At 39.9% G+C, this 22,907-nt stretch overlaps 3 protein-coding genes across 3 annotated transcripts; all 3 read right to left on the bottom strand.

The window, feature by feature from the left end:
- Positions 1-2,449: 2,449 nt before the first annotated feature.
- On the bottom strand, positions 2,450-7,446 carry LOC139817200 (uncharacterized). Its single transcript, XM_071785090.1, has 3 exons — positions 7,304-7,446; positions 6,759-6,810; positions 2,450-3,131 (listed from the first exon to the last, which is right to left on the bottom strand). Exons 1-3 carry the CDS (start codon positions 7,326-7,328, stop codon positions 2,450-2,452), a joined length of 759 nt encoding a protein of 252 aa, XP_071641191.1. The 5' UTR covers positions 7,329-7,446.
- A 5,610-nt stretch (positions 7,447-13,056) lies between these two features.
- On the bottom strand, positions 13,057-13,455 carry LOC139818252 (uncharacterized). The gene has a single exon (XM_071786869.1). The coding sequence runs from the start codon at positions 13,453-13,455 to the stop codon at positions 13,057-13,059; it is 399 nt and encodes a 132-aa protein (XP_071642970.1).
- Positions 13,456-14,177: 722 nt separating this feature from the next.
- LOC139818251 (uncharacterized) lies at positions 14,178-15,050 on the bottom strand. The gene has a single exon (XM_071786868.1). It carries the CDS (start codon positions 15,048-15,050, stop codon positions 14,178-14,180), a length of 873 nt encoding a protein of 290 aa, XP_071642969.1.
- Between the last annotated feature and the right edge of the window lie 7,857 nt (positions 15,051-22,907).

The following is a 22,907-nucleotide window of genomic DNA, read 5'->3' as shown; positions in this document are numbered from 1 at the left end:
TAAATGGTACAAGAAAGTGAAAGAGAAAGGGATACCGGAGTATTTAAAGAAAGGATGGGAGGAAAGCAGGTGAAACAGAGTGGCGAGATTTAGACTGGAGAATGAAATGAGGGAGGGAAGGCACTGGGAGGAGGAGGAGAAAAGGATATGCAGATTGTGCGAAGGAGAAGAAGAGACATGGGAACATACGTGGGAACGGTGTAGGGAGTGGGACGAGGGAGAAGGGGGGGTTGGCAGGAGGTAAGGAGATGGGTACTGGGAGAGAGGGAGGAGGGAGAATGGTGGATGAGGTAGCTCGAGAAAGACAGAAGCAGGAGGGAATACATGGAAGGGCTGGAGGGTGAGGGGTGTGATTGAGGTAAAGGAGAGAATGTGTGATAAGCCGATTAGAAGGAAATAGGAGCGGGTTGATTTGAAAATCGGAAGCAAGAGGAAACGGAAGTTCCTTTTTGCGGAGAGGGTGTGGGTGGGTGTGGGCGGACGCAGAGACAAAAGCCCGCATCCACACCATTAGGTTAAGTAGTATAAGTCAGAATAAGTAGGCTAAGAGGATGTTGTAGAGAATTTGTAAAAGGTTTGGGAACGTTCCTTGGCAAAAACGCCTTTCGAACCCTAAGGGGATATGAAATAAAAACATACAATACAATACAATCTTCATTATCCATTAAGCAAATCAAGAAGAATAGCACTTTACATTGAATATTGACACACCAAATTTTTATAGTGACACACAAAATATAAGACGTAACGCTTCGCGTAAATCGAGTATTATTGTAACGCAGGTTTTCGGTTAATCTTTTACACGCTGAGAAATAATTATATTATTGATGTAAGTAATCTAGACCGTAATACATATTTGCACCATAAAGCATACGAATAATACCGATGTCGAGTAATATCTTTAATCAAGTGTTGCGTATACTTTACTCGAGAATTAAATAATACGTTATAGACATGACTCTATATAAAAAAACGAAGTTGCAACCATTCGAACAAATACGCAAGATGTAATTCATTTTACTGAGCTCAGTCTTTTCACAGAAAACGATTAATTCGCGGCACGTGCTTCCGTCATGATGGTCGAGGATGGATCATCACCATGTGCATTCGATATCTCTGAAACCAATGATTGATTTATAGACCGGAGGTCTCTCTCGGACGTTAGAAGTATATCTAACGCCCCTGCTGGAATGATCACGGTTTACACGATATCGAACGAATTTACCTTGTATCCAGTTCAAGGAATCCTCGTAATAATGATCAATCGACCACAAGCCCGAAAGGCATTCCAGCAAAAAATTAGAGGTCGCGCAGACCGAGTCAACAGGACTTTCCATCCGCCGCAATGATAGTCGTGTCGATTAAGCCTAACAGGGCATTCCGTCCGCAGCAGTGATGGTCGCGTCGACCAAATCCGACAGGCGTTCTATAATTTTCCAATGGTGGCGTCGTCCATTTTGGCAAACAGCGTCGTAGCATAAGCGCTATGTATCTTCAATTAATACAGCACAACCCGTTAATATAGTCTTAGCGCCGTGACTCTTTATCCGATTTAACTGTTGAAAATAAATGCGAATCAGAAATATTACCGCGAATACTTTCGGTAACTCAATTCGTATAAAGAAACGTAATGGCGGAAAAATGACTCGTCACGCAGGACGATCCGAAACGTAGGACGAACGACAAACGAATGCTCGCAGAGCGGCAAGCACGCAACGGCAAACAAAATACGCGCACGCGTTGTTACGAGTTCTCGAACTCTCTGTCTCTGTGTCGCTAGGCGGACTGCGCCACGCGCGGATTATGCAACACTAACATAGAAAGCAGTAGCGGTAGCTACCACTAACGCCATCCGCTGTAGTTCAATAGAACTATAATTCTCACTAACAACTATCGCGTCGACAAATATATAATCTCCCTAGTTTTTTTTTTTACTTTTTAACAGTTCGATAAAAAAACTAGTTGAGTAAAAAAAAATTCTCCCGATGGAAACAAGAAAAACTATCGTAAAACATTGTGTATAAATTTGAAGCAAATCGGTCCAGCCGTTCTCGAGATATTCTGAGAACCGTGAACCGTGTCACATTTTACGCCGGCCACGAGAACAGCGCTCCGAGGGAATAAATTCCCTTAAAAAAATTTGTGAACGTGCCTCAATGTAGATACTTTTAAATAAAAAAAACCCGGATTGAATCGAATTAATAGTTTCCAAGATAAAAATTCCCGAATTTCACCTTTTTTTCTTGCGGTCTAATCATATGTTTCCCCTTAATTATTATAATATTCGCGCACCACCAATCGCGCCGTGCTTTTATTTAGCCCGCTATCTATATCTGATAAATATATTAAGTATAATAAAATAACTCAATAACTTTATTAATATTTATATAATAACTTTATTGATATAACATTAATATAATTATCATATTTGTATTATCTTTACAGAAGATTATAGAAGGTGTTCAAAATAACTTCCATTTTCTTCCGCACATAACGCGATTCTTCGCATTATGTTTTCTCGCACTTTCGATAACATTACGGGTGTAATTTCTTGACAGGCTGCTTCTATTTTTTGTATAAATTCGTTTCTACAAGGTGGCAGCATCTCATAAACCTGATCTCGTATGTAACCCCATACAAAAAAATCCATAGGTGTTAAGTCAGGAGAGCGTGGGTGCCATTCATGCAGAGTGCTATGGATGCCTATCCATCTGTTAGGAAATCTTTGATGTAATATATTACGAGCAAAAAGGGATGTATGAGCAGGATGGCCATCTTGTTGAAAAATAATATTTGGTAATACAGCCAATGGAACATCTTCTAATAAATTAGGTAGTGTTTTCTCCAGGAAAGCGAAATAAACTTCTGCTGCTGCTCTAACATTAATATTTTCCGGAAAGAAATACGGCCCGATAACTTGATTATCTAAAATTCCCATCCAGACATTAATATGGAATTGGCCCTGGATGTGTGTTTCTTTTCGGCAATGAGGATTTTCCTCCGCATAATGATGTTCATTATGTCTGTTTATGCGCCCATTATTGCGGAAAGTGCATTCATCTGTCCAGAGAATTCTCCTCAAGAAATAATAATTAGCGATGTTGTTTATGTCATATGTTGTTATCACGCGGCTGCGGCGAGTACGCATAATTATTTTTGAAACGCAGCGGATTGCTACTCGGTCCGTTTACCTTTTCTTCTGCGCTCGCTCCGGCAATCGCTTCTTGCAAAATTGCAAAATGCTGAGCTCGGACGAGTAACTTGATCTCATCTCTCAATTCTAATTAGAAATTCTGTAATGCCTGTTGTTCAATCGTTTCTAATATAGTTCGCTTGCTTTCTATGGTGTAATTTCTTCCTTCTATCATGGAATCGTATAATTCCATAGCTAATTTATCTGCTCTTAATCCGAATGCTCTTGCGCTTTCTCCAGATTTTTGGTTGAGTGTATTAAAATTAACACATAATACTCTAATTGCAAGTGTGTGGTACTTTTTCGGCTCAAATAACAAACTTCTAACTCTTTCTTTAATTGTGCGAAACATTGTATCTCGTATCTCTCGCGTTTGAAAATCTATCATTGCTTTTCCTTTTAATTTTGTACATACCACTGCTTTTAATAATATTTCTTTTTCTATCGGATTTATGTTTTTTATTGCGTATGACGCGGCGCTCAAAAATTCTTGTAATTTATTCGATGTTCCGTCGAACTCGAAAATCATGTCTCGTGCCTCTTTTAAACGTAGATATCCGATAGCGCGATCCGCTTAATTCCGAATATTATATGACGTTCGTCCATACGTAACTTCGAACGGGAGGTTACTTATTTGCTAGTGTCTCGCGTGAAATTCGCGGCGTTTAAGATTCGCCGTTTCTAACTGATTTACGCGATCTTGTAAGTTGCGGATTCCATGTAATATCTCGTCGAGAATGGAATCTCTATCGTCCGGCTGTAATCCGGGCATTTGGCTACGATTATTCGCCGGGGTTCTCCTTTGAGATAGCACTCCATTTAGACGGTTTATTTCTTCATCTATTTCCTCTGGGGTTACCAGCGCATTTTCATTGTTCGCGTCGCGGTTGTTAATTGCTGCTTCCGCCATCTTGATTACGTTTACGTTTTTTGGTGCTGAGTAATATTCTTGCGGGTTGAATATGTTGCTATCATACAAAGTCAATGAGAACTCTTGTCTTTGTAATAGTCTACTGGTCGTACTGTCCGCGTCTTCAGATTGTGCGTACGCGTGCGAGGGGTGAAGTCTATTTTCCTCGGAACAGTTATTATGTCCTATTAAACTCGCGTCTAAATCGTCGAATTGAAATTCGCGTTCGACTACGATGTTAGAATGTAATTCCGGTTCTGATCCGCTTTCACTTGAGTAGTACGCGTCTAAATTTCTGCGCACGGTTTCGCGATTGTCGCTTACGACTTCTTTGGTCGTTTGAACGGGACTTAACGGGCTATTTTTACGCGCTCGTCGTGACGTCTTGCTATGGAGTTACGATTAGTTTAGTTCCGTAAGTGGATTATCGCTTTCCGACATCTACGGTAATTGCGCTTTACATAAATTGCTTAATCGACTTACATTAAGGTCGCTAGTCGCATGCTGCTGGTCGGTGCTCGTGCTGCTTTATCAGTCGGTGAGCCTCCGTTGAAGTAGGTCGGTGCCGTCTCGGGTTACGCTGAACGTTGGTCCCTCGTCGGCTGCTACCGTGTGTTCCGCTGTTGTCGAATCTGGCTGCTGTGTCTCCGTTGAGGATGTTGCACCGCCTTAACGATTCACTTTTTCTGTTTCAGCTGCCGTTCCCGTCTTCCTGCCAGTGGATCCCAGACCGCTGCCACCAGTTGTTGTACCCCTTTTTTGCGGAGAGGCACTTGGATTCTTTTTGGTCCACGGAGGATACGGAGTTGATAGAAATAAACGGCACTTTTGAATAAAGGATAACTTTTAATAATTACTCTGCGTTACAATCGTTATTCGCGTTGATGCCCGTCACTGCTCTGGTTCCCGACTCTCATTACCCTCTCGTCTGCTTCTCTCGTTCCGTTTTGTTCGCTCGTTCGTCCTTTGATTTCGCTGAGTTGCCCGATCGGATGTAGGCCAATCGCGCAACTCATTATTTTGATTTCTCTTTGTCTCGTGGGCGTTTATACTAATACCGTTTCTTATAATACTCTGTTTGGTACATAACTTTAAATAATAATGTTTCTGTGGTGTATGTACATGTGAGAGCGCGGATGGGAGAGTGCAGAGAGTGGGGAGAGCCGGAGCAACGCCGGCACTTCGATGTAACGAGCCAGTCAGTCAAATAAATACTCTAGCCCACACCCGATCTCGATCGATACCTTCCCCCGCCTGAACGAGGAAGATACAGAGCAGATGGCGACGAGGCTAAAATCATTATAATCGCAGATGCGTGTAAGGGTGAATGGCGGAATCGGACGAGACGAAAAGCGGACTGGCCTGGATACATAAGCTACGTAAGGAAGAAGTACTTACGGAGCTGCGGAGCAGAGGAATTCCGGCGAACGAAATCAGCAAGTTGGACGAATTGCGCCGAATATTGAGAATAGCGGTACAGACCGAACAAGAGGCCAACGAGGAGGAAAAATCGAACGAAGACGAAATCGAAGACGAGCCGGTAATGGAATACTCAACGCAACTCGATTTCAAAATTGAAGTTGACGATGGGGAACAAATCGTAGAACGGGTAGAGTTCTATTTCGAAGCAAAAGGCATAACAGATGCGAATAAGCAAAGGGCGATTTTTCTGACGAAAATCGACGCAGAGGCCTACGCGGTAGTACGAAAGGTATGCGCACCAGCAAAACCGAAAGACGTGACGCTAGCGGAAATCATAAAAAAAGTAAACGAATACATAAAATCGAAAGCCAATGTGACAGTGCTTCGATCGAGGTTCCGGGAACGGATACAAGCGGAGAAGGAATCAGTGGCACAATACGTGGCCATACTACGGAACCTAGCAACCGAATGTAAATTTGCATCAGAAGATGAAGCAATAAAAAACCAACTGCTTAGTGGAATCCGGAATAAGGATATTAAAATTGCCCTATTCCGAATGACGGCGCTCACGCTTGACTCAGCGATTGGAACAGCAACAGCCATCGAAGAAGCACAAAAGGCAGACAAATTCAAGGTTGAAGCCGAAGAAGAGAATAACAACTCGAACAAGGAAGAGAAAACGGAGATCGACCGTTTACAAACACACGGTAGGAACTACGGGGGACTGCGAGAAAATCTGAGGAATGCGCGTACGAAGCGTTATAGACAGCCACCCTCACCAACTCAACGCAATCAACAATATCGTCCATCGACATCAGGGCCGTCAAGAGGGCCTATGACAAGACCGCGATGCTTCTGCTGTGGAAAACCAGGCCATGTGAGGGACGATTGTTGGTATCGAGAATGGACCTGCAACGGATGCGGAGCACGGGGACATCTACAAGCCAATTGCAAGGAGCGGACGCAACACGAGAAAAAGCCGGTCAAGAAGATGCAGCAAAACAAAGAATCGAGCGAGTCCGAGCCGGAGTCGGAATGGTATGCAGATTTGTTTTCGGTTAGAAAGAAATCGAGTAAATGTAATTCAATTAGAGTAAAACCACAATTTCTATAGGTTAAAGTAAAAGAGCGAGAGTTGAACATGGAGGTCGACGGCGGCGCGGATGTCTCATTGATAAGCGAAAAGGAGTACAAGGATATTTTTGCGGAGATACCATTAGTCGCCTCGGAGACAACACTAAGTTATTACGGGGGTGAAGAAAGCGAACCGATAGGAATGTTAAGAGATGTAAGCGTGAAATACGGAAAAATTAAAACGACGGGAAAACTATACGTGATGGGAAAGACCGGAAAACCCCTACTCGGGCGCGATTGGTTACATAAATTAGGGTTGTGGCCGCTAGGGATAGAGCAGTCCGAACAAAAAATAACGGAATTAAAACAAATGAAACAACAGACGAAAGAAGAGGGGAAAATTCAAAAAACGGTAGGACAGCTCTTCACTAAGTATTCTAATTTATTCTCGCCAAGACTAGAGAACTATACGAAATCAAAATTTGTGATTAGAATGAGAGTCAGAGCGGTACCAACGTATATAAAACCGCGAACGCTACCCTTCGCGTTAAAGGACAAGGTAGGCGCGGAAATCGACAGATTAGTGGGAAAGGGAGTTCTCTCACCGGTAGAAACTAGCGAATGGGGGACGCCAATCGTACCGGTCGTAAAAAAGCGATGGCAGTCTAAGAATATGCGGCGATTACAAGGTAACCGTAAATCCGAAATTGTTAATTGATAGACACCCATTACCCCGGATTGAACACCTTATTGCGAATTTACAGAGGGGAGTTTTCTTTTCGAAAATAGACCTGAAAGAGGCCTACGCGCAGGTACTGGTGAGCGAGGAATCAAAACAAATACTAACGATAAGTACACATAGAGGTTTATTCCAACCGAATAAGTTACCGTACGGCATAGCCTCGGCACCGGGATTCTTCCAAAGACAAATGGAGCAGATCTTTGCAGGAATGCTGGGCATAAATGTATTCCTCGACGACATAATTATTACCGGCAAAGCGCTGGAAGAAACCGTACAGAGAACAAGCCAAGTCCTTGATAAATTGAGCGAATGCGGGTTGAAATTAAAAAAAGAAAAATGTGAACTATTAGTCCGTAAAATTCGATATTTGGGCGTGGAAATAGACGAACACGGGGTACACGCACCGCAAGAACGAGTAGACGCAATAGATAAAGCACCGGCACCAACAACAAAAAGGGAATTGCAAGCTTTTCTGGGAATGTTAAATTACTACGCTAAATTTATCAAGGATCGGGCCACGAAACTGTATCCATTGTACGATAATTTAAAAAGGGATAAATTTCACTGGACGAACACATGTCAAAAAGCCTTTGAAACAGCTAAACAGGAACTAAAATCAACCAAGGTACTTATAAATTACGACCCAAATAAAAAAATAAGTTTAACGTACGACGCATCAGACTACGGCGTCTCGGCGATACTTGCACATGTGACTCCAGAAAATGAACGGCCGATAGCATATGCATCGAAAACAGTGTCGATGAGCGAGCGCAACTACGCACCAATTGACAAGGAGGCCCGCGCGATCGTGTTCGGCGTAACAAAATTTTATGACTATTTGTACGGGCAAAAATTTGTGTTAAAAACGGACCACCAACTGGTACGAATCTTTGGCCCAAAAAAAGGCATACCGGTTATGGCAGCACGTAGACTGCAGAGATATGCAAGTTTTTTAAGCGCGTTTGATTACGACATCGTATACGTACGTTCGGAGAACAACAGCGCGGATGGGCTTTCAAGACTTCCAACCCCAGCGACAAAGAAAAGATTAGATTCGAAAAAGGAATTTACGCACTTAAACCTGGTACAGCAGGGACCATCTACCTGTTTTAACGACAGGGTCGTCGCGAGACAGACGAGGAAAGACACATTATTAGCCCAAGTTACGAGGTATATACTGGAGGGGTGGCCGAAGCGAAAAACAATTCCAGAAATATTACGACCGTTTGAAACACGAAAAGATGAATTAACCATAGAACAAGATTGTATTATGTGAGGGTATCGGGTAGTCATTCCGGAAAAATTAAAAGACCGAATAATCAAATAATTGCACGCAACACATTCGGGCGTAGTAAAGATGAAAGCGGTTGCACATTTATTTTTCTGGTGGCCAAAGATTGATAACGATATTGAGAACGTGGCGCGAACATGCCACCATTGCGTAGAATTTAGAGACGATCCACCGAAAGTAGAACTAAAGCCATGGAAATGGCCGGAAAAACCGTGGCACAGAGTGCACACCGATTTCATCGGACCATACAAAAATCACAATTTTTTATTGTTAATAGATGCGAAAACGAAATGGCCACAAGTATTTTTAATGAAATCAACAACAACGGAAGCCACAATAAAGGTCTTCAGGAATATGTTTTCACGCTTCGGGCTCCTTTCCAGTTAGTTAGCGACAACGGACCTCAATATACGAGCGAGGAGTTTAGCAAGTTTCTAAAAAAATTAGGAGTAATACACACCTTCTCGTCAGTAAAACATCCGGCGACGAACGGCGCCGCCGAAAATTTTGTTAAGACATTTAAGAGAAAACTAAAGATACTTTTGAAAACGGGAGAATCAGTCCAAACGGCAAAAGACAGAATCTTATTTGATTACCGGTCAATAAAACATTGCACAACGGGCGAGTCACCGGCAAAATTAATGCTAGGCCGCGAACTGAGAACCAGATTTGACCTATTACGCCCCGACATAGGAAAAAAAGTAGAACGCGAGCAGAACAATCAAACACGAAATACAGGAGGAAAGAGAGTAGTACAATTTCAAGAAAAAGAGGTAGTATGGGCAAAAGATTTCAGTAAGAACGCACCGCAATAGGTAAAAGCCGAGGTTATTAAAAAATTAGGACCAGTGACGTACAAGATTATATTAGATTCGAGACTAATAGTAAAGCGACACGTAGATCAAATAGTGAGGGGACCTAAACAGACTGAGAGGGCCCTAGGGGACGAGCCGAAACAAGAAACAAACGACAAGGTTCCCTTGCGGCGGTCAGCGAGACTAGAACTCCGAAAGGGTACGGAACATTGTAAGCCGACAACGAAAAGATTGTAAACCGAGTTAAAATTAAGAAGGGAGGAATGTGGTGTATGTACATGTATGAGAGCGCGGATGGGAGAGTGCAGAGAGTGGGGAGAGCCGGAGCAACGCCGGCACTTCGATGTAACGAGCCAGTCAGTCAAATAAATACTCTAGCCCACACCCGATCTCGATCGATACCCCCGCCTGAACGAGGAAGATACAGAGCAGTTTCTTAATCCTATTTTGTAATATTAATTTAAGGCCGCAATACAATGAAGTCATAGGATTTTTGGATGAGATTGAAGGCCCAAAGCTGGTGGGCAAGACTCAGCATTATCGATTACTTAAGTTCATCTTAAATAATAACAGCCAACATCGTATTCAAGTGGTAGCGTAGAACGATGAAATAAACAGAATACAGGTTTATGTACAATCTAATAAGGTATAATAAGTAATTTGTAATTTATTTTTCTTTTCAACTTTAATACATTATTATTTTTTATAAACAATTATTAGCTATGTTTAAACAAAACAAAGTAGTTAATCTCCTTATCAAGCGATTAAATGTAATAGATTAGATCTATTAGTAAGAATAATTTAATAACTCAGTGAACAGATTAACTACTTCATCTTACTTGAACATAACCATTATACATTTCATTCCATTATATTTATGTCACAGTTAGTGTATATTAATAATTTTAATAGTACTCTAATTTATTTTTATATTATTTTTATATTTTACAGATTATACATATAGATGGTGCAAAAACAAAGAAAACAAAAATGTTAGAATTTAATCACGATACTTTACCGTATGAATTGGTTATATCTTCAAATGTTCTGATACCAATAAATTTACATATTATTAATATCTGTTAAACAGGTTTTTTTACAATACTACACTAAAGTCTATATCACTATTACACAGGCTATTATTTTAAATACACTGTCGTGATAATCAATGCATTCATGCGTCTAAATTAATATTCCAATTTTCAAAATAATAAATAACTTTTAAAATATTTTTTTGATAGGCCCGTCTTAAATACAATCTTATGTTGTTATAAATTACAAGAGCCTAATTTTTAAATTTTCTTACAAAAATACAAGTTTATACAAGTTAATTGACTTAAAATCATGTTACAGACAATCAACTTGCAACTTTTCTGTAAAAGTAAAATTTACACAAACGCTTCTCTTACGATAAATTTAAGAATCAAGCTCGAGAACCGTATTAGCATCTTAGGACATTACTTAGGACGATCTTAAAAACGGAACTATGGACCAAAGAGGGAAATCTTTTACCTTTCAATTCTGACCTCCTACCTTTCATTATACAAGATAAACAAAATAAAATGACTGTTTGAAACGTACAAGCTCGCGCAGGAGCCTGAGCTCAAGAATTATAGAAAAGGGAACGATACTTTTCTTGTTGTTACGTCGGTAAAGAGATTGTGTATTTCCATGGCAGTTATGTTATAATCAATGAATATATTGTAATAAATGTTATACAGAGAACACATAGCATAAATACAAAATAAGATAATGTTGAATTATCAATGCATAATCCTTTCTCATGTGTCACTACAAGAAGTTAATCTCTCATCATAAATGATTGTAAGAACTCAGATTTCCGTTATTTGTATCTCAATCAGAGAAAAACAATCAAGTGATTTCATTACTTAAATCTGTTTGAAGAAAGGATTATACAAGTTAAACATATTATTCAAAACACATTACATAAATATAGCAAGAATATACAAAGCATAAATAAGTTGAAGTACTGTGTCAACTAGTAATTCGTCGAAAATAATCCTTAGATGTATATATATCTCTCACTTAACAAGTAAGCAAATAAACATATGGAAAGTAAAGCAATCGAGAGAATGTTTAGGCTTATATAAATTTTGTGCGAGATTCTACAACTACAATATAATGTACTTTCTTTCTATTAATTGACACAGTAACTTCCGCAATATATCAAGTTATATAAGTATTTCAAGTAAGTATGGTAAACAATTCGATAAATGAAGAGCGAACTCAATTAAATGATAATTAACTTTTCGTATGTAATACGGTGTTTCGTAAACGTTAATAGCTGGTAAATAGCCACGGGTCGAATCGCAATATTCGTTAAGATAATATCGACTATGCGTAAATATCCGAATCATGCGTGCATCGATAATGTAAGTTAAATTACTACACATCGAGAATCAATGACTTTATTCGCGGATTGCAATCATTCAAAATGACTTTAAGTTCGACTGAGCTCAGACCGATAATTAATTCCGGAATATTTAGGCAGCAATATAGCCTTTCTGCGAGGATGTAATTCGTCGCCCCGTGAGTTATGCGAGGATGCTATCCATCGCCCCGTGCTTTCTCGAACTCTGTAATCAGACGATCGCATTTTATGATGACATTGCATTCATCATAATCCGCTTGAGAGTTGCCGATCAATCTCGTAAGTGATCTCTGAGTTACACGAGTTCGAAATGTTACCTGAAAGCATCCGCCGTTGTTATCTCTGGATAGGATAGTCATTGACCAAAACCGTGAGGGCCTGTGCAAAGGGCTAAGATGGCCGCTTCTTTCCGTTTTACCGAGGCCTCGTCGCAATGGCTAAGTTCGTCCTTCCTTCAGTCGTATCTAGCGAGGTACTTTCAATCGCCTCTGAGCAGGGCTGCAATGCCTCCTCTGATATTACGGAGACGTCCTCGTTGTTTCTGTCTCAGACTCAATAGTCTGGCGGATTTCAATCGCGTAGCAATTATACGTATATCCGACGCCGAAGTAATGATAAAAGAACGCGACTGTACGCCTCGCTAGCCGGAAGACGAATACCTTCCCGGCGGGCTTCACGTTCATCCCGACACGTTCACGCTTGCGCAGTATCGTCAATCCGTGCCTTTTTCCGGCGCTGGGGCGCAACGTGGTCGTCGCAGCGCTCGCGAAACACTTAACGCTAAAGATAACTAGGGAACTGTAACACCGATGCCATCTATGAGCATTCTACCGAATCGCCACTTATAAATCCACTATGTTCACAGATGTCTACATCTACACAATCTCTTCACGCTTTTTATTGCCCGTTTTTAACATTTCGCCCGTCTTCGTTTATTGTAGATAACGAATCAACTATGAAGTTTCTGTATCAATTGGAAAAGGACAAAGTTTAGTGATAGGTCTTTGTAATTCAGAAATTTGCGTACGTACCGTAACAACTCTAGTATGACCTTCTTGATCAGGATGAGTCTTAACAACCCGACTTAAAGGCCACTTCGCTGGAGGATACCTCTCATCAACTACTAAAACCAAAAAACCTTCTTTTATAGATGGAACAGCATTGTTCCACTTGTATACCGCAAGATATCTTTGCAGACAGTCACGTGACCATTGTTTTCAAAAGTCTTCTAGCATTTTTCTTAGGAGTTGCCACCGAGAAAGGTGAGAGACCTTAACGCCGTCTAACGATGGTTCGGAAATAGTAGTCAGAGCCTGCCCTATAAGAAAATGACCCGGGGTCATTGGATCCTCAGACTGCGGACAAAGGGGTCGAGAATTCAACACAGCTTCTATCTGAATTAGCAAAGTATTCATCTCTTCGTACGTAAGCTGTTGATCACCGGCTACCTTGTTCAAATGCGTTTTAACCGATTTAACGCCAGCCTCCCATTTTCCTCCGAAATGAGGAGCCGCAAATGGATTGAACTTCCACTGAGTTCCGTCCTTAGCGAGAAGCTTAGCTAATTCTTCTGACTCCTTGGAGCTGGCTAGAAAAAGCTTACAAAGCTCGGGCATCTGCTCCTTTAAAATTAGTACCGCAATCACTAGATAACGTTGAACAAATTCCTCGACGAGAGGTGAAACGTTTGTACGCCGCTAAGAAAGCATCAGTTGTGTAGTCCGTAACCAATTCTAAGTGTATAGCCGAAGTCGAGTAACAAACGAACAAAGCTATGTAAGTCTTGTAGGTCTTTGCATTCCTACCTTTCCATGTTTTCGTGGTAAACGGACCTGCATAGTCCACTCTCGAATGCTCGAAAGATCGAGACGGGTTTATCCTTTCAGTAGGTAACTGACCCATGATTTGATGTGCTCTTTCCTGGCGAAACCGAGTACAGACTACACATTTGAGTATGAATGATCAAACTACGACTCGACCTCCAATTATCCAATAATTGTTCCTAATAAAGGAAAGAGTATCCTGAACTCCTCCATGGAATGTACGAGCATGAGCGTCAACAATAACCAAAGAAGAAAGCTTTTTTAAAGGCGCAACCTTTGTTTTAGAAGCTATAAAGCAGACTGTGACTTTACCTTCGCTCGAGGTTACCCTGGCAAAAACAACTGCAGCCATGGCCTGTTGCGAGGCATCGCAGTATCCGTGTATTTCAATAAGTGAACTAGCTGTCCAACCTATTTATCGTGGAAATTCGAATTTCGGCGTATTGTGTAAACTATTTACAAAGTCTGTCCATTTTTTGATTAGTTTTTCCGGCAATGGGTCATCCCAATCTAACTTAATTGACCATAACTCTTGCACAAATATCTTGCCGACAATAGTAACAGGCGACAAAAAAACCCATTGGATCGAAAAATTTAGCAATCGTAGACATAACAGTCCGTTTTGTGATAGTTGTCAATGTAGGGAGCTCGAATGTAAATTCAAACGAATCCGTTAAAGCGTTCCAAGACAACTCCAGTACGTGAACAGTCTCATCTTTATTAAATGAAATCGAATGAGATGTAATCTTTCTATCGGGTGGTATGTTTTCCAAAACATCAGGGTGATTGCTCATCCATTTCTTCAACAAGAAACCGCCCGCCATGCAGAGCTTGTCCAAATGAGCAACTTTATTTTGAGTTTCCTGAATAGAATCCGCTCCGCCATGAAATTCGTCTACGTATCTACCTTTCTCCATGATTGGAATAGCTAAAGGATATCGATGTCCTTCATCCTTTATCAACTGTACGAGAGCACGTATGGCTAAGAAGGGTGAGCAAACCTGACCATAAGTAACAGTTGTGAGCGCAAAAGTTGTGATTTGTGACAATGAATCTAACCAAAAGATCCTCTGATAGTCCCAATCCGACGGGTCTACCTTCATTTGTCTAAACATTTTTTCGATGTCAGCTATGAAAACATAAAGAAAGAGGCGGAACCAGAGGAGTACGTCGAACAAATCAATTTGCAACTTAGCACCTGTGTGCAATAAATCGTTGAGTGACACGCCCGTAGTTGTTGGACTCGACCCGTTAAACACAACTCTCAACTTAGTGGTCAGACTCTGTTCTCGTAATACGCCATGGTGAGGGAGATAGTACACCAAAGAGGGCTCCGATTCTGATGAAGGCACTATCTGCACGTGACCTAAGTTTCTGTACTCTACCATAAAATCCGAGTAAAGATTAAAATAATTAGAATTTGTCTTAAATCTGCCAGACAAACTCCTGATTATTCGCAAAGCCTTATCTTTTGAGTTGCCAAGTTTAAACGGATTTGATTTGAAAGGAAGTCTAATAATATATCTCCCAGTTTCGTCTCTCTTATGCGTAGAAAGGAAGTGATCCTCGCAATCCTATTCTTCTTTAGAAAGTATTGGAATTTTCGACGAAGAAACTTCCTCTAATTCCCAGAATTTATAAACTAAATCGTAAAGTTCTTGGCTAATCGACACGTGATAGCTTTGTCTATTAACTAAGGAAGTTTCAAGCGTAGTTGGTCTCGAAATTACCCAGCCCAACTTGGTAGCTTGCGCTACTGGCGTTCCAACATCACCTTTCATTAGTTTACTTTCGAGTAAAGCAATCGAGAGAATGTTTAGGCTTATATAAATTTTGTGCAAGATTCTACAACTACAATATAATGCACTTTCTTTCTATTAATTGACACAGTAACTTCCGCAGTAAATCAAGTTATATAAGTATTATGTACGTGAGCAGGTAGTAAGTCTACACAATGTATAAAATAACTCGTCTTTATTGCGTGCGAGGCAGCGGTCATGCGACCGAGTCGGCTGTTACAATATGTCTGCCCGAAGGCTCTTATTCTTTTTGGCGGGACCGGAAACTCACTATCGTGCCCTCTTGCGGTTGTACTCTTATGGCTATCGTGCCCTCTCGCGGTTTGCACTCTCAGGGCGGTTTATTCAACTTACGAACATAACAATAAGTATTTCAAGTGAGTATGGTAAACAATTCGATAAATGAAGAGCGAAGTCAATTAAATGATAATTAACTTTTCGTATGTAATACGGTGTTTCGTAAACGTTAATAGCTGGTAAATAGCCACGGGTCGAATCGCAATATTCGTTAAGATAATATCGACTATGCGTGAATATCCGAATCATGCGTGCATCGATAATGTAAGTTAAATTACTACACATCGAGAATCAATGACTTTATTCGCGGATTGCAACCATTCAAAATGACTTTAAGTTCGACTGAGCTCAGACCGATAATTAATTCCGGAATATTTAGGCAGCAATATAGCCTTTCTGCGAGAATGTAATCCGTCGCCCCGTGAGTTATGCGAGGATGCTATCCATCGCCCCGTGCTTTCTCGAACTCTGTAATCAGACGATCGCATTTTATGATGACATTGCGTTCATCATAATCCGCTTGAGAGTTGCCGATCAATCTCGTAAGTGATCTCTGAGTTACACGAGTTCGATATGTTACCTGAAAGCATCCGCCGTTGTTATCTCTGGATAGGATGGTCATTGACCAAAACCGTGAGGGCCTGTGCAAAGGGCTAAGATGGCCGCTTCTTTCCGTTTTACCGAGGCCTCGTCGCAATGGCTAAGTTCGTCCTTCCTTCAGTCGTATCTAGCGAGGTACTTTCAATCGCCTCTGAGCAGGGCTGCAATGCCTCCTCTGATATTACGGAGACGTCCTCGTTGTTTCTGTCTCAGACTCAATAGTCTGGCGGATTTCAATCGCGTAGCAATTATACGTATATCCGACGCCGAAGTAATGATAAAAGAACGCGACTGTACGCCTCGCTAGCCGGAAGACGAATACCTTCCCGGCGGGCTTCACGTTCATCCCGACACGTTCACGCTTGCGCAGTATCGTCGGTCCGTGCCTTTTTCCGGCGCTGGGGCGCAACGTGGTCGTCGCAGCGCTCGCAAAACACTTAAGGGGATCCTAAAGCCGTCTGTAATACCGGCTTTTTTTCTTAGCACTAATCTTTTAATTGACTTTATAGAAATGCAAAATTCTTGTCTAGAATTAAAGTACGCATCAAAATCTAGGTCATGGTGGTCAAATTTATATCGAAAACGAAAAAAAATTAATATTTTTGTTAATTTTTGGTATACGTGACGACAATATTTGCTTTGTACAAAAATTCCACGATAAATATCCACAAAATTAGACCGGCATGACCTAGGAACAACATTTAAGAACAATATCGTGCAATTAGATCTAAGATTGAAAACCTAGAAAAAAAGATTACTTTATATAACTTTTATATGTGCAAAAGCACATTCAGGTTGACAGGATAAGCAGTATTGCGTGTGGCAAGAGATGGCGCAGTAATCGAACAAAGACAGATGCCTCTCGTTAGACAAGGACAGATATAGATATATGACAAGAAAACAGAATTAGAAATGTTGACATTACCGACGTCGAGGAAGTTCAGCTTTCACTTTAGGATCCCCTTAATGCTAAAGATAACTAGGGAACTGTAACACCGATGCCATCTATGAGCATTCTACCGAATCGCCACTTATAAATCCACTATGCTCACAGATGTCTACACCTACACAATCTCTTCACGCTTTTTATTGCCCGTTTTTAACAATGACCAATTTTGATCTTCAAAAATATTGTTTTTAAAGAAAAATGTTTCAAAAAAAGTTGCGATGTTTTAAAGGGGATATAAGTTGAAGTTATAGGATATTTTATTACTATTTTTTGAGATATTCAAAGTAAAAATCTAAATATCTTTTAAGTGATACTCTATCATGAACTAAATATAAAAAAAACTAAATATTCGAAAATTACCAAATTTTCCTTGAATATTTAAAGAAATATTGTTGCGCTCGCCGAGTCCGCGTTCACGTCTCACCGCTCGTTCTCTCACTCGCTCGCGCAACCGGCACTCGCGGTCAATGAGGCGACACAATATTAGAAAAGGAAAGACTCGTTTATTAGAGCAAACGGATGTAAATACAGAATCGAGCCGTCACGTTCGCTCGGAGACGGAGGCTCGGAACAACAACAACCGAAAAACAGTAAATCGATAAATCAATAACAGCTGGTCGTCAGGGACGCTTCGCAACTCGCCGCCTTGTAACGGGTGTCAGAGCACGGGCGCAACAATATTAAACAAATAAAAAAATAATTCAGATAAATGTTGTTCATTAATTAGTAAGAAAAGATAATACAATAAAAAAATTCAGGTTTCTGTTTAAAAAAATAAAATTGATCATGAATGATGTTGAAAATCGTTACCTACAAATAAATTATAACATCAATTTATGTCCTCTTAAAAATATTAAAACTTTTGTTGAAAACATTTTTCTCTAGAAACAATAATTTTGAGATAAAATTTTGTCACGTTTTATTTTATATCTAACTTAACTCAAGTGACATGTATTTCAAAAAAAAAGATGTGAAATCTTGATTTTCTTCTTCACAAAATTATATTACCTAACTTAACTCAAGTGACATGTATTTCAAAAAAAGATGTGAAATCTTTAAATTAAATTGCGCCAATTGTAAAGAGAATATGTATATTGCTTTGAAAGATAATTGTTATGCAACTACTTTAAAGAAATAAAACCCAAGTAGTATCTTCGTATTCCTATTCAAGGGTCTTTCTATTCTAACCAAAGTGGTAATAGCTTCTTAATTCTCTTTAACAAATTTTTAATATTACAAAGAATCATTATAATTACAAAAAATTAAAGAAGTAACAGTACAAAATAAAAATATTTAATTAAAACAAAATAAATAAATTTTTCTTGTAAAAAAACTTGGCGCTGCTAGACTTTGAAATTTAAACATTAGTACTAAAATTTTTGATTAAATAAAAAAACAATAAACATAATTTAAGGAAGAATGCGACAGGAGAAAAAAAGCAGCGCCAAGTTTTTTTACAAGAAAAATTTATTTATTTTGTTTTAATTAAATATTTTTATTTTGTACTGTTACTTCTTTAATTCGTTGTAATTAAAATGATTCTTTGTAATATTAAAAAGGGCCTAGCGGAGTAAGCATGTGAAATCGGCCCTTGATCATACAAAGCTGACATTAATGTCACAAGTTAGTACCAATATGATAAAACTTTCCACCAAATATTATTTTTAAAAATTCATTTTTTTAGAAGTAATGCAGAGAGAAAGTAAAATAAAGAAATGTATTTTTCTCAAAAACCACTTGACCGATTTTGATGAAAAAAATATGTTATGTAGACTAATACAACTAATTACCAAAAAAATGTCCAAAATGTTTGCCAAAAAAAACAAAAAAAATATTTGAATTTTTTAATATTTTTTTAGGGTGATATTTTCGAGGTACCCCTTTGAATTTTTTACGAGAATTTCTCTTAAAATGTCCACTATAACATATTTTTTTTTCAATTTTTTTAAAATGGTGGAACATAGTTAAAAATACGTAAGCGTCGCATCACTCCGGCGCACAGTGCAGTGCCATTCCGCGTTGCGGGTGTTCGATGTAACTTTAATAGCACATATGTACGTCTGCAATTAGCCTATAATGTGTATACTTTTTAATTTTTATAGTTTCCAGAGTTTACCACGTGGAGGTTGCAGAACGGTTTTAAACTCCTTATCGGGGTGCTTTTTTAACATGAGTCCCCTCGCCTCTCACTATATTTCCGTAAAATCGGGGTGCTTTTTTAACGTGAGTACCTTCGCCTCTCACTACGTTTCCGTAAAATCGGAGTGCTTTTTTAACGTGAGTCCCTTCGCCTCTCACTACGTTTCCGTAAAATCACCGTCGAGCTATCGTCTGGACAGGAGACGTGACTATGTCACGTCACAGTGTGCGTGCAATGTAGCGTGCTATCCTTGTCTATATCTTTGTCTATACAAGGACAGATACAGTCAATAACATGGAAAATGGTAATTTTGTCGGTTATACAGACGGCTCCAGCATCCCCTTAAAGCGTATACGGGCTGACGAGTTAATAAATTTTGACTACTTTGATCTCTCATATCTCTGGAATCAATTCTCACCTCAACTTAAAAATTTTTTGTGATTGATGTCTTGTCATAAGGTATCATTTGATACACAATTCAGTTCCAATATCGCGGGACCAAAAATAGGCGAAAAAACCACTGATTTTGGGGTCACTCTTTAAATGTGAAAAATATAAAATTATTTCAATAAGTTCTCGAATCGTCCCCAATCAGAAATAGATATTAATCACGTAGAAACGAATTTCCTAATTGGTCTGAGTTATTCGATACAAATGTTCTAGTTTAAATGCGACACTACTTTGTAAAATGTTAAGTTATTGTTTTCTCTACTCTACGATCAATATAGCAATCTTTATAAATTTCTTTCTTTCTAAATATAAATATTCTACACAATCGAAAAACTATTTTACAACATGAGTAAAAAACGAAGTCAAAAAGCGAAATAATCAATTTTGATGCGATTAAAGGGGATTAAATCATCAATGGCAATTGTATTAAACTCTAGTCCATACTGACTAAGAATCGCGGATTATGCGTGAAAATTGTAGAGTTTCTTGACAACTCTTATGTACAGATGGATTCAAGGGTTTCTAGCTTCATCTGGTCCCATGCTACTTGTTCAGCATGTCCGTTTATTATCAGTTCTTCAGTAAGGAAAATTAGCTTAAAAAAAATTCAATTAATTTCAATTAATTTGCGCGTCTGCAAAAATATTCTCAAAGATTGGATAATAATAACTACTTACCCTATAATTTTGTATCATAAAATAAATATTAGTTTGAATGCGACCTTCAATCTGAGCTTGAGCAGCAACTCCCTTTGAGGAACAATTTTGTACCACATTGTAAGTTTCTGCCGACCATTTACCTGCAAAAGAGTAACATCAAAGTATAATTACATATCCAAAGATAAATAATTTTGAGTAGAGAACAATAATCTGGAAGAATAGTATACATAACGTCAATATATAGTTACCGTTCTTTGGCTGAATATTTGCTAAAAAGATTTCGATGGCTTGGAAGGGTAGGCTCAAATAATTATATTATACATCAATGACCTTACAAATTACTAAACTGCCAGTAACCACCGTGATCGAATAATCGTACTACGCTTCTCTCTCCCGATGGATCTGGACGTTCAATGCATCCTCTAATCCATTTGTTACTCCAATATACAGCCACATAATCATCTTCTGCAAAGTAAAAGGTATTGTATTGTTACGCCCGCTCGCGCCCGTGCCGAGACGTCGTTCTCGTGGGCTGAAATTGGCTTCGCTCCGCAGAAGTTTCAAGCCGAAGCGCGTCCCTTGACAACGGGGACGCATAGAATTATTGATTTAATTACCGCCTGTCAGATTGATCTGGTGACTCGAATCGTTCGGTCCGGTTTCCCAGAACTTTCTTGTATTCCGTTCTGAGTTTAAATAAACCCGAGTTTTTGTATAACGAGAGTGGTTATTTCTGCGATCCCGGAAGTACGCGGACGCGTTCGTGAGTGCGCGCGACACGAATAGCGAACGGAGCGTAACACTTTTTGGGGGCTCGTCCGGGATCGCGCGTGTGAGTGTGTGTGCCATGACGACGCTAGTTGCGACGAGAAAGAGACGCCTGGTGGACTCTTCGGAGCTTGCGACGGAGTCGGCAGCTTCAGAGACGGCAGCTCTCCAAGCCGTGCTACAGGAGATGCGGCAAATGCGCGAGGAGCAGGCGCAACGTGATGAGGAACTCGCCGCAATGCTTCGCCGGCACGATGAGGAGCTCCAATTTTTACGGGGAGACCGGTTGCCTTCTCAGGAAACACAGCTAAGTCCTTCCAATATTAGAGCGAATCGCGGTCCGGAAGTAGAAGCCGTTGGTGTGGGAAATGGCGCGCGCAGTGAAATCGGATATAAACTTAAACCTGACACGTTTGACGGTGTGGTTCCGTTGCGAGAGTTTTTCTCGCAATTTAATTTAATCGCACGCGCGAATCAATGGGACGATGCGATCAAAACCGTAGCTTTAGCGTCGTGCTTAAGGGGAAAAGCGCGTTCTGTCCTAGAATCGGTAGAAAATTTAGAGAATTTGGGTTACGAAGAACTAAAGTCCAAATTAGAACTACGTTTCGGTGAGGGGCAACTTTCGCAAAATTATTATACTCAGTTTACGAACAGAAGGCAAAGATTCGGGGAAGATTTAGCTACTTTCGGTCACGAATTGGAAAGGCTCTCTCGATTAGCTTATCCTGAGTGTCCCTACGCGGTTCGAGACAAGATCGCGTGCGCTCAATTTGTTTCTTCCCTTTCGGACGGATTTGTTAGAAGGACTCTTCAGCTAGAAGGGATTACCTCGCTGAAGTTGGCCATAGAGAGGGCAAAGGCCGTCAAAATTATACAGGGAGGAAATTTTGAAAGAAGGAGAGATTTTGAGAAGCGATTTGAGAAGGGGAAGGATAGGGGCGTGAAGAGTAATGAAAAGGAGGACGGAGATAAAAAAGTCGAAGAAAGAGGAAAGAAAGGTTATGGTTATGAGCGGAGGGATTGGAATAGAACAAAAGAGTGTTGGAATTGTGGAAAGGAGGGACATTTCCGGTTTGAGTGTCCTGAGAACAAGGGAAACTCGGTTTAGTTGCTCTCGGCGGGGGAAGAACAACTGAAGTGGGCATTACCCCGAGTGTTAATTGTTCTCAAACTTTTTCTGTTAATCGAATAAAGTCAAGTTCAAATTATTTTAGTTATAAGGGGATGTTGGATGGTAACGAGTGTTGTTTCAAAATAGATACGGGTTCGGATGTTTCGATTCTTAGTAGAAGAATGGTTAGAGAGGGCAAGCACATCATTCAGATTAAGGACAATTCTCTTAGATATCCCACTGGAGAGGTAGTTCCCATCGAATTTAAGGTCATGGCAAAAGTTCTCTTGGGAAAATATTTCGTGGAAATTCCTATGTATGTAATAGACATGGATGATGATTGTTTATTAGGTGTAGATTTCTTAAGGAAGATAAATTTAGAAAATGTTTTTGAATTTGCTTTCATTTCTTCGGAATCCGATAAAGAAAAGGTTTTGAGTTGTTCTCGAATTCAAGTTTCTTCCGAAAG

The sequence above is a fragment of the Temnothorax longispinosus genome, chromosome 8, assembly GCF_030848805.1.
Source record: "Temnothorax longispinosus isolate EJ_2023e chromosome 8, Tlon_JGU_v1, whole genome shotgun sequence".
Taxonomy (NCBI): Eukaryota; Metazoa; Arthropoda; class Insecta; order Hymenoptera; family Formicidae; genus Temnothorax; species Temnothorax longispinosus.
This window is presented reverse-complemented; position numbering and strand designations above follow the sequence as displayed.